The sequence below is a fragment of the Hipposideros armiger genome, unplaced genomic scaffold (assembly GCF_001890085.2).
Source record: "Hipposideros armiger isolate ML-2016 unplaced genomic scaffold, ASM189008v1 scaffold_22, whole genome shotgun sequence".
In the NCBI taxonomy this organism is placed as follows: Eukaryota; Metazoa; Chordata; class Mammalia; order Chiroptera; family Hipposideridae; genus Hipposideros; species Hipposideros armiger.
In genome coordinates, this window is record NW_017731372.1 from 367,248 (window position 1) to 378,538 (window position 11,291).

General features: G+C 51.5%; 1 protein-coding gene across 1 annotated transcript; it reads right to left on the reverse strand.

Moving 5' to 3' along the window:
* Positions 1-1,648: 1,648 nt before the first annotated feature.
* Positions 1,649-7,363, reverse strand: RGS16 (regulator of G protein signaling 16). Its single transcript, XM_019635429.1, has 5 exons — positions 7,139-7,363; positions 6,143-6,253; positions 5,287-5,348; positions 4,834-5,000; positions 1,649-3,558 (listed from the first exon to the last, which is right to left on the reverse strand). The coding sequence occupies exons 1-5, from the start codon at positions 7,180-7,182 to the stop codon at positions 3,337-3,339; spliced, it is 606 nt and encodes a 201-aa protein (XP_019490974.1). The 5' UTR covers positions 7,183-7,363; the 3' UTR covers positions 1,649-3,336.
* Positions 7,364-11,291: the final 3,928 nt, after the last annotated feature.

Below are 11,291 nucleotides of genomic sequence, written 5' to 3' on the forward strand. Positions count from 1 at the left end.
ACATTTAGAAAAGGAATTATAAAAGGAGAGGGTTGCACCCCTCACAACCTGACAACCCAGAGAGGCAACAGAAAGTTGCTTCTACACCTTTCTTACACATGTCCACACGTTCTCTGAAGAATCCAAGAAAAGCAAATATGCATGGGACATCAACATTGTGCCAAACACTTTCATTTCCCTCTGAGGGGAACACTGAATGAAATAAAGTTCCCTCAGCTTACAGACAAGGGGGCTAAGACTTGAGGAAGCTTAATAACTTCCCAAGGCCGTCCAGCGAATGAGCCAGGCTCCCAACCCCAGCATTCTGACCCCACAGCCAGGGCTGTGAACAGCTCTGCTGCGATCTGTTCTGTCCCATCTTATCAAGGTGAATAATACGGCTCCTGACCTTGAAGAGATCAGCTTGGTGGAAGAAAAGAGCTGTGAAGACATCAGTTACAGTATGTGAGGCCATCAGTAAGAACAGTGTGTTCTAGAATCACAGAAGTGGCAGCGATTAACTCTGTGTGGTGGGCATTTGGGGTGTTTCACCGAGAGAGAAGATGGAGTTTTTGCTAGATTTTGAGGAGGACATTCCTCTTCTCACCCCACAACCCCCAATTAAAAAAAATAGAGGGGTGTCCATTTAGCTCGGGTGGTTAGTGCGTGGGCTCATAACACCAAGGTTGCCGGTTTGATTCCCACATGGGCCAGTGAACTGCGCCCTCCACAACTAGATTGAAAAACGACTTGGCTTGGAGCTGATGGGTCTTGGAAAAACACACGGTTCCTCAATAAAAATTAAAGAAAAAAAAAAAAGAGAAAGCGAAAGAGGGTATTCCAAGCAGAGAGAACAGCATGTTCCCCTTCCCCCAATTCCCCAGCGCTGTTCCCATCCCCCAATTCCCCAATAAAAATCTTAAAAAAAAAAAAGTCAATATGAGGTCAGATCTGCCTATTCACAGATCATTCAACATAGAGAAGGATTTTTAAAAAAATAGTAGCCATCAGAATAAAATGAGAAGGGTTAACAGGATAAGAGAGGAGGACAAGTAGGCGATAGGCAGAAGCAGCACAGATTTTGACCCTTGCAAACCTACTCCTCCAGTTTTCAAGACCAGCTCACCCTTCTTGCTCTCTCAGCCCGTGGAATGGAGCCGTCTCATGTACAGAGTGGCTTCCTGTAGATCGTCTCAGAGACTTCTACGAAATTATTAAAGATTACTCATTTGAACTCATAGGAAGTTGTAAAATAGTAATGCCAATTGAAAATGCCTGCTCCTTGACCAAGGGGGAACCGCCCCTTGTGCTGTTACAGGCAGAATTGGGAATGGCTTGTGCTGCATCCCCGTTGGGTGGACAAAAGATATGAGCTCTGAAATCATGGCAGGCTGAGCTGGGTCCAAATGAACACAACACAACAGCCCAACACAAGTTGGGGTTGTGTCATCAGCTATCGGAAGTCACCAATCTCGGCAGCCACCGTTAGAACCTATCCGCCTCTTTTCGATTCTGCCCGTTACCAGCCACACTCGGGTCTTTCATCACTTGTGCCTCTGCCTGGGATGGGGAAACTCAGCCATCTGTCCTGTGGAATTTCCGGAGGCCACCTCCTCCCACAGCACTTCCCTGTCCCTTGTCCCCAAGCATACAGCCCTTGGAGACGGGATCTCATATTTGGATTTTATTTTTATTTTACAAGAATATAACATGCTGAAACAGGAAAAATGGGGGTTGAGTACATCATTCACATCTCGGAAACCAGCTCCAGTTGTCAACAATAAATAAATATTTAAACAGTGAGGAGATCCTGACAGGCGCCAAGAGGTTCCCAGCACGTTCAGAGGTAGAGCCTGGTGGAGAGAAGGGAGACAGGCTGCCAGCTCCTGTTGAGATTCTCTGGTCGAGGCAAGCTAAAGTTACAATAATAAATAACAGCAACAATACCAACGCTAACAAATAGAATATGCTATGACAAGCGTCACAAAACGCACAATACGTTATACTTAAATAATTTTCTCCTGGAGGAGCTTACAGTGCAGCGAGAACAGGGGTGATTTTGCTAGGGCACAAGGAGGCTGCCGGGTGCATTCCCCTCCCCAGCCTGGGCTCCTGGACAAGTTCCACCTCAGAATGTTTGTTCGGGGATGCCCCGAGGTGACAGGCAGGTTCTGATTTCCCCTGGTCCTGCTCTTCCAAGCAGCCTCTCCCCGCAGCTTTGCTCCCAGCTTCCGTGGTCTATCCAAGGGTCATTGTGGTCCCTGCCCCATCTCTCCCCACACTCCAGGAAGTGCACCTCACATCCACAGGAAGGAAACACGAGGCTCTGCCCCCCTCCCCATCTTGGGGTGCCTCTTTTTCCCTGTTCTCATACTCACACAAAAAATATCGGCTTAATTAAACAGGACTTGCGGGATTTGTTTCTTAGGATTGTTTTCTCCTTCTCTCCACACTGCCACGCATGAAAGCTGACTGGCCACTCACCCAGAAGCCCCACACCTTTCTCTTCAGGGGCCCCACATTCAAGGGCAGAACCTAACAGAGAGGACACATCCCAGCAAGAGGCCCTCAGCAGGCCCCGCTCACAGGTGGGCCCTGCTGCAAACACAGGGTCACGGCCCACCTGCGAGGTCCCCAAGAGCACCAAGATTAATTTCACATGAGCAAGATGGCTTCTTGGCAGAGCTCTCTACGGACATGGAAAGGGGCTCAAAGGCCAGTTTTTGAGGTATAAACATCTCACTTGGGGCAGGTATCACACTGGTTCCCTGGTCTTGACAAGGCTGTGAGGCTGGACAAGTGTTAAGAAGTACAAGCAAATGGGCCCTGGGGCCTCCCAGAGGAGGGCAAGGTGGACAGAATGGGAAGGGTCCACATCCATGTCTGCTTCCTGTGCCCTGGACAGTCCGGGAATCGGGAAAACAGGATGTGATCAGTCAACTGTTCAACAGGCAAAACAGCTGATCTGGTTGTCTTTTCCTGTCTCATTTTCACATCTCCCTTTATTCACAGCTTTCCCAAACCACCCTGGGATATTTCTTGCCCCTTTGAGAATGGCAAGAGCCAGTGATAACTCTTGCACCACCATTCCTTTCCCCAAAGAGCTCCACACAACCAGCATCTTCACCCCTTATCCAGAAGTCCTGGAGTTGGGGCGGGGGGGCCCCTCTCATGCATGAAATTCAGTCCCACAGTATCTGGAAGAGCGGCTGTTGCTTCCAAAACAAGAACAGCTTTTTCCTTCACTGTCCCTTCACTTCGCATGCTTTGCAGAACCTGCCTCCCACACAGGGGCGGCTGCCTCAGGGCTGGGTGACTCAATCTCTTTTTCCGGCTGGCTCCTCACTGCCATGAGGCTCAGGTGTATAAGGGCTCAGCCGGGCTGCAGTTGGACGGAGAGGCATTGATGGCCGAGGCTTGGCTAGCCAGGTCCTGGTAAGCAGACGATTTCAGGAAGCGTGGGTAGGAGTCCTTCTCCATCAGCGTGCGTGTCTTCCCCTGAGCCACATCGAAGCATGTGGCCGTGGCAGCCTGCAGGTTCGTCCTGGTCAGCTCCCTGGTCTCATGGTCTATGTTAACCTGTGGGAAGGAGGACAAGCACATGGGTGAGTGGGAATCAGGTGCTAGGGGTCTAGGAGGCAGAGGGAGGAATGATTCTCAGGTGGGGCAGTGGAAGGACCCCGGGATTCTGAACCAGGAATCTGGTTTCCTGAGTCCATCATTAACTGGCTTTCAACTCTGGGCCTGTCCCCACATCTGAAATGCTGGCAGGCTGAGCTGGGTCCAATCAACACAACAGTTTGATAGCAGTTGCTTAGAGGAAAAGTCGAAGTGCATGCTGGGCCCACAAGGCTACCTGGGCCCTCCCGTCGCCATTTTCCAGCCTCCTGGCCTCATCTCCTGCTCTCCCTCACTCCCCATGCTTCACGCAGGCCCACTTGCTGGTTTGTGGGGACGGCAGATGCCCTCTGGCCTTTGTACGTTCCTTTTCCTGTGCTAGAATGGTGTTTCCTCTCATAACACTCTCATGTCTCCGATTACATGTCGCCGTATCGGACAGCCCACCTCTCACTTCCTTTAATAAAATAGAAAGACCTCACCTCCTGTGCCCCTCCCCGCACTCTGGGACTTCCTCCCATATGCTGCTTTACGTTTATCAGAGGATGGGTCATCCCGTAGCATGTGTTTATTTGTTTCATTGGTTACTGTCCTCTCCCATTAGGGTAGAGGCTTTGTTTTGTCCACTGCTCTATCCCCAGTGACTACCACAGTGCCTGGCATGGAACTGGTGCTCAATAAATCTTCACAGAATGATGTGGAATGAGTAAAAGGGCTCAGAAAATAAAATAGAAAATAAAGATACAAAAACAAGGTATTCGTCAGCTCTCCACTAGGTGGCGCCATGTCCCTTGTTAAATGCAGGCACCAGGCAGCGGAGGCATGAGGGAAGGTTGAAAAACTCGCTGACCACAGACCTGCCTGTCTGAGGCAGGTCAGCCAGGGGACTGCGGCAGCTTACGCAGGTCCCTGTGATGACTTGTCTCCCTAGCTGTGTAAGTGTGTTGAGCCTCTAAAAAGGGCTTCGTCTACAACTGCGTGCAGGGACAGAGGCCAAAACACCTGCCAGCCCCTGTGACCCTACCGGGGAGTCTGAGGGTAACAGCACCCAGGGGTGGCATGAAGCCTGATTTTCGTAGGCTCCAGCCACAGAAGCCCACTCACCCTTGTGCCAAATAAGGCAACTCTACTTCTAAACTCAGTCCTTCGCCTGCTGACCTCCCACATCCCCAATTCTCAGCGGGGAAGGAGAAAGGCAGGGTCGGGAAGACCCACGGGCCGTATCTGGGCTCTGACCTCTCTGGGAGCTTCGCTGCGGATGAACTCCTCAAAGATCCTGTGAGCCCGGGAGGCCAGCTTGGTGGCTGAGCGGGTCTTCTTGAACTCCTCACAGGCCAGCCAGAACTCCAGGTTCTCCTCGCTGAACTCCGTCTTCAGGAAGGCATGGAAGGCAGCCACTCCATCTGGGGTTGGAGAGACAAAGGAAGAGACAGGTCAGACTGAGGGACAACAGGGAATAAAAGGAGAAAAGACAGCAGTTGTAGTTAATGGCTCTATTTTTAGGCGGTAATTTTCTCCCGCAAGGACCTGTCTTTATATTCTGAATAGAGGCTGGCACACTAGGAGATCATTATTATTATTGCTACTACTGTTATTTTGCCCACGCTTTCAGCATCCCTCAGGCTGGCTCCCAAGCACATGGTGCACCCATGTGCTATCCACATATAGACACAATAGGATTCAACTCACTTTTGCTGCTCAGTAGCAAGTCAAACGACTCTCTCCATCTCAGCACATCTTCTGAAAAGCTTCTGCAGAAAACAAAGTGTGGGGGGGGAGGGGTCGGTGAGGCAAGATTTTAATTTAAAGAAAAGAATCAACACAGTAATGCAGAGCACAAATCCTAGCCAGAACTCTGATGGGAGATGCGTAATTCACACAAAGATTAGTTTGGTGGTTACTGGAGCTGACTCTTCAGGTCCTTGGTTGGGTTTAAGGGAAACAGTGGTGTTTTTCTAGAGGACAATTCAGGAGCCAGACACCTTTTAGCCCTCAGTACGTATCTCTAAGACTGTCTCGTCACTGTCCAAAATTGTTTCTATCCCTCTGACTCTCAAAGTGCTGTTTTGTACACTTCCCCAAGGGAATAAGGGCTTCGTGAATGAAGGTTAGATCTACCCAGAAGCCCAGAACCTAGTGCAGCACTGAGCACAGTTGATGTTCAATATGAAACGGCTTCTAGGCAGGGTGCATGCTAACGGAAGTAGAGGCATTGATTAAAAACCTCAAGTGATTTTGGACACTGTCATAGCCCTGGGCTCATGTGCAGTGACACCTCCAGGTGGGAGAGTCTGGTATCTAGACATTCAGACCTCTGGGTACACTCATCTGTTGATAGACTTAGAACCCTGGAGCCACCCAACCAGTCACCCATGAGCCAAGCAGCCATAGCAGACCAGCAAGACACCCCACTAAACTCTCCAGGAAGGGGTCACAAGGTCCACCCTAGCATGTCCTGGTTTCTCCTTGCATTTCCCTTCTCATGACTCCTTTCCTTAATCTGCCTGTGTCCCCTAGGGGCCCTAGGCTGGTCAGCAGGACTTACCCCTCTTTGCAGTGTTTACTGCTCCATTCAAACTTGCGAACACTCCCGTTATCGGAGCCCAGGTCTGATTTGTGAAGAAAGATCCCCAGCCGTGTCTTGAACTCTTTGGCTCTGAAAGGCAAAGCATGAGAATGTAAGGATTCTCCATTTCCTTAGCCAGGGCAGAGAGGTTTATGGGGTCTCAGAAGAGGTCAGGTTCGTGCCACCCAAATTCCAGCCCCAAGGGCTCCTGGGAACCCCTGGCTCTTCCCAGGGCCTAAACTTTGCTTCTCTCCCTAGTACCATGAACCCAGAAACAATGAAAGCAACGTTTGAGCTGTGCCTCGGTAGGTCTTCCACTTTCTGACTTGACAGCACTTTAGACATGGGTTTGGTTCCACTTAAGTCACCCTGCTCTATCTTTGTGCCTGTTGATAAGCAGACGGCAGTTCAGCCCCCTCTAGGTTTTTTCATGAATACTTGTGGAGCTGTGCGGAAACTGATTCCTCATCTTTACCTTTTCCTTCCTGGCCACCAGCTCCAGCAAAGGTTTAAGGCAACTGAGAAGCTCCCTGGGGAGTGGGCACCTCCCTCATCTGCGGACTTGAAAAACATCTCCCTCCCTTCCCAGGGCCAGAGGAAGCCATGTCCCCCGATCTGGGCTGTAGAGTGAAAGCCAAGTGCTTAAGAAACTGGGGGAGACAGTTCTGCCGGGTAATGCCCACGTGGTCTTCAGCGGGTCACCTGAAAAGGGCTGCCCTTTGTCAGAGGCTAGGGAATTACAATAAGCAGTGGTCCATTTGTTTTTCCTTCTCCCTTCTCTTGGCCAATGGCTTCTCTAAGACCCAAAGGGGAGCATCTGAGCATGTGGCACCAAGTTGCCCCCTGCCTCTCCACTCAAGTCATTAGCATTCCATTATCCCGCCCACCCAGGGCCCCCAAGCCTGCCACTCCACTCCCTAAAGGTTGGTGGGACTTGGACTTCTTGCTCCGGATAGCGGGACAAGCTCCTCTTACCTCTCCAAGCAGGTGGTGGGGAAGGCGGACAAGGTCCGGCACATGGCTGCGGATGCGGTGCAGCACGTCGTGGGTAGGATAGTGATGGGCTCCAGTGGGCACTGCGAACGCGAGGAGGCAGAAGATTCGCGGCTACTGAAGCTCTTCCAAGCAGGTTGAATTTATCAGGCTGCGTGCGCGGCGATGGCGAGCCCGCGGCTTTTATTCCCTTGGAGGGGGAGGGGCGGCTGCCGCCGCCGACCAATCGGAGAGCGGGACTGCGCCCAGCCAAGGCAGAGGCGGGGCCAGGGAGCCTGACTGGGCTGGATGCCGGGCTCCTGGCTGCATCCCCCGCCCCCAACGCGCGTGCAACCCTCACACCGGGGGGCACACGGGGCTTGCTGGGCGGACGCTTGCACGCGGTGGGAGAAGCGGCAGAGAAGTCACATGGAGCTGAGATGCGTACACTCAGTGCAGTAGGAAAAATACCCCACCGGCCCCTAATAAAAGCTGGAAACCAATTCAGCGGTACAGGAGGATTTGCGTGAGGGCTGGAGGGTCTGTGAGGCACACACGGTGTCAATCACAAGCCGATTCTGAGTCTGTTTGGTCATGAAGGACAGGAGCACAGGGCAAGACAGCATCGTGATTATCCTGAGAACTACCATTTGCTGTGCGGCTACTCGAAGGCCATGGGCTAAGTAAGCTTTTCATCATCTCATCATCACCTCCGTTTTATAGATGAGGAAACTGAGGCCAAAAGTTAGGGACTTGCCCACATCACAGAGTTGAAAATAGCAGACACGTGGTGGGAGATGGGGGCTTGATTGAGCATCTACCATGTATCAGGCAGTTTTACTAAGACTTAGGTTAAATAGCTTCCATGGAGTTACACAGTAAGTGTTGCACCAGAATTCAAATATGAATTTACCATGCTTTTTCCACCGCCTCCCCCCCCCAAAAAAAAAAGATAGAATCCCACCATCTCTGTAATAGACAAATGATCCTGGGTATAAGCAGCTGCAGTTCAGTGTCTTCACCTCCTTGCCTCTCTCCTCACCTTCCCATTAAGGCCTTGCCCCTCAGCTCCCCACTGCAATTGCTATTAAAAGGGTGCAGGCGAGTGCAGAATCTAGAGTCAGATGCGCGTTTCAAATCCTGGCTCTGCCACTTACAAAGGGAGACCTCAGGCCGGCTCGTTAACCTTTCCGTGCCTCGTTTTTTCCTTGTCTCTAAAATGAGGACATGATACATTTACTTCATAACGTGGTTGTGAGGTCTAAATAAGCTCATTCTTAGTTTTAGCTCCCAGGAAAACAGGAAACTCGGTTCCTCTGAGGCAGAGATTTGCTGGGGGGAGTTCTAGGAACTGAGAGGGAGTTAAGGGAGCTAGGTTGGGCAGGGAGAGGAGGTGAATGCCGTGGGTAGGTAGGACTGTCCTTGGAGCCATGCCCCATTGAAGCAAGGGGCAGGCTTTTGTACCCCACATCAACCTTTCATTGAATGCAGTTGCCCCAAGAAGATGGCCTCATCTTAAGCAAGACAACTCTCCCTCTGTTGAGGGCAACTCCTGGAGAGAGACCGCACTGTGAGCCTACAGCAGACAACACGATGGGCGTGGGGGGTGGGGGCCTTGGTCCCAAGGAGGGGATCTGGGTGGCATGCCACCAAACCTGCAACAACAGGCTCTAAGAACAGTGCCCAACATATATATAGTCAGCACTCAGGAAATGTTAGCTCTCAGTTTACTCAACACAGGGATTGCTGACAATACAGAAAAGTAACCGGTTTTATGTAGCTCTTGGAGTTTAGGTTTTTATTTCATAAGGGGGCATCTGAGGTTGCGATTTCTCAGCAAGACCTGGATAAAGAGTCAGGAAAGAGAGAAAAGAGCAGATGAGGTTCCCCACCTGAGAGAGCTCAGTGAGAAGGCCCAGAGAAGCGGGCCAAGGAAGTAAATGGAGAAACCACAGAAAGGTGGGAGGCCCGGGAGGCCCCGGGAGATGGTCGTTGAGGCACTCTAAGAGCAAAAGAGGCTCAAATCAGAACAATGTGGGGGTTCACTGGTTGAAGCAGATTCCCTCATAAAGCCAGGCTGGCGGAAGATGACCTAGTGAGTCAAAATGTAATGCCCTCTGAAGAGGCAGAGCCGAGCCCTCCCCTAACCTCCGGGAGGGTGAGGGGGTTGGTTAGTGGAGCTCAGGGGCAGGCAGAGCGGCAGCTCACACTGGGGGCAGCACCATCTCAGCTGCCAGCACCCCACCCTCACCCCGGTCTCACAGACCTAGGCTCTTGTTTGTTCTCCCCTTTCCTCAAGTCCAGGGCCAGAGTGGTGTGGGGCAAGGGGATGGACAAGGGTTAGGACGGGGCGATGGAAGATGTCTTTCGGAGCGCCTATGTCTCAGCACAACGCCTTTGTCCCCAGCCCGTCAGCTGGACGTTTTGCTGGAGGGCTTTGTCAGCTGAGATGACAGTTGTTGTTTCACCTGGTGCTGCTCAAGCCCGAGGGCTGGCTTTTATTATGCAGCTGCCAGGTGGGCGTGTGGGTGGTGTTTGGGACAGCTTCGCTTCAAGTGACAAAAACGAGTTTATGGGTAGATGGAACCCCAGCCTGGCCCTGGGTAGCACCAAGTAGGAAGGAGCCGGGACGTGGCCACATGACAACAATAACAGTGATCCTGCAGACACCCTCCTCAAACCTTCCTGTCCTTTCTGCTTCCCAGTGACGAGGCCAGAGGAGGTTTCTAATTTCCATCCTGCAGATGACAGCCCAGCAGTGCCCAGGGCACCCTTAGCTAAGTGCTCTGAAACTGAAAACAGCTGAAACCTGGGCCCCTGGACCTCCAGGTCCCCGAGCTTGGGCTTTCTCCAATTCCACAAAGAAAGCAGAAGAGACGAAGGGAAGGATGCTTGGGGTGCAAACAGGCAAATCCAACGTGAGAGCACGGAGCTCCCTGCTCAAGATGAACAGTCATCTCTGAGTTCAACCTGCTTCCTAGTTGCCATCGTTACCTCTTCAGGTTCCTGGCAGAAACTTTTTGAAGTCCACAATTTATCCCAAATTCTCTTCCCGGCAGGTAGGTCGGTTCATAACTGCAATTTTGGTAATGACTCGACAGTTGCTGTAAATCCAGCAGGTTGAGCTCACCTGTGACTCAAACTGGCTTTGACAGAACCTGACCTAGTTTCTAACGAGCACCCCCAGTGCAGCTGCATTCCCTTTCATGGGAGGTGTGGGGGCACAGCCCTGTGGCCTGGGTCATCTGGGATCATGTCCTTCAGCGTCTCTGACACTCAGCATCAGCCTTTCCACCAAGGCAGAAGTCTAGATGGGACCCTGGCTGAAAATGGCTAGGGGAAATGAAAATGCATCCTCGATTTCTGAATCAGCGCAGACCATCCCTACAGTGGTCTGGATCTTCTAAATTCAATCATCAGCCTACCAATAAATACTTATAAAGAATTTACTATGTTCCCAAGTCAGTGAGGAAGCAACAAGTTTTAAAGCTCTTTCTTACCTTCATTAACCTTACAATCCAGCTGAGAAAACAGAAGGTGAAAGGGAACCATAGCCTGGCATTACACCATGTGCAGGGAAAGGAAGAGATCAGACAGGGTCGGTGGTGTTAAGAAAGAAACGAGAGGATCTGGGAGCCACGGAAGACGGCCACAGCATGCTGGACATTGGGGGTTGGGGGGGGCATTCTTCAAGGGTGCAGAAGGATTTAGGGATTCCTGACACAGATGGAGGCACTTAGGCTTGCAGGGTACACAACTGGATGCCAGTTTTAGGTTTAGAGACATAAAAACAGTTCATATCCCAAGAAGGCTGGGTGAGGAGGGAGAGATGACTTCCTGAAGATGTGAAACAGACGGTCTCTGGAGGCCATGTACCTGCTGGGTTTGACAAAACCCTGGGTGCCCTCCCCTTCTAGGCAGGGGAAGTTGGGCGAGTTCAGCCTGGATGTAGGAAATGACTGCTTTCCCCCTGATTATCCTTTAGGGCATCCGGGAGAGCGGTGCTATTCCTCTCTGCTTTCTTCACCTCTTCCTTCCCTCCCTCCCTCCCTTCTGGGCAGAGTTTTGAAGGGATGGGAGGGTGGGAGGCCTGCTTGTCTCTACCCAACCTGGCTGATGGACCCCTGGCTTCCAAGGCAGAGCAGTCTCAGTCACT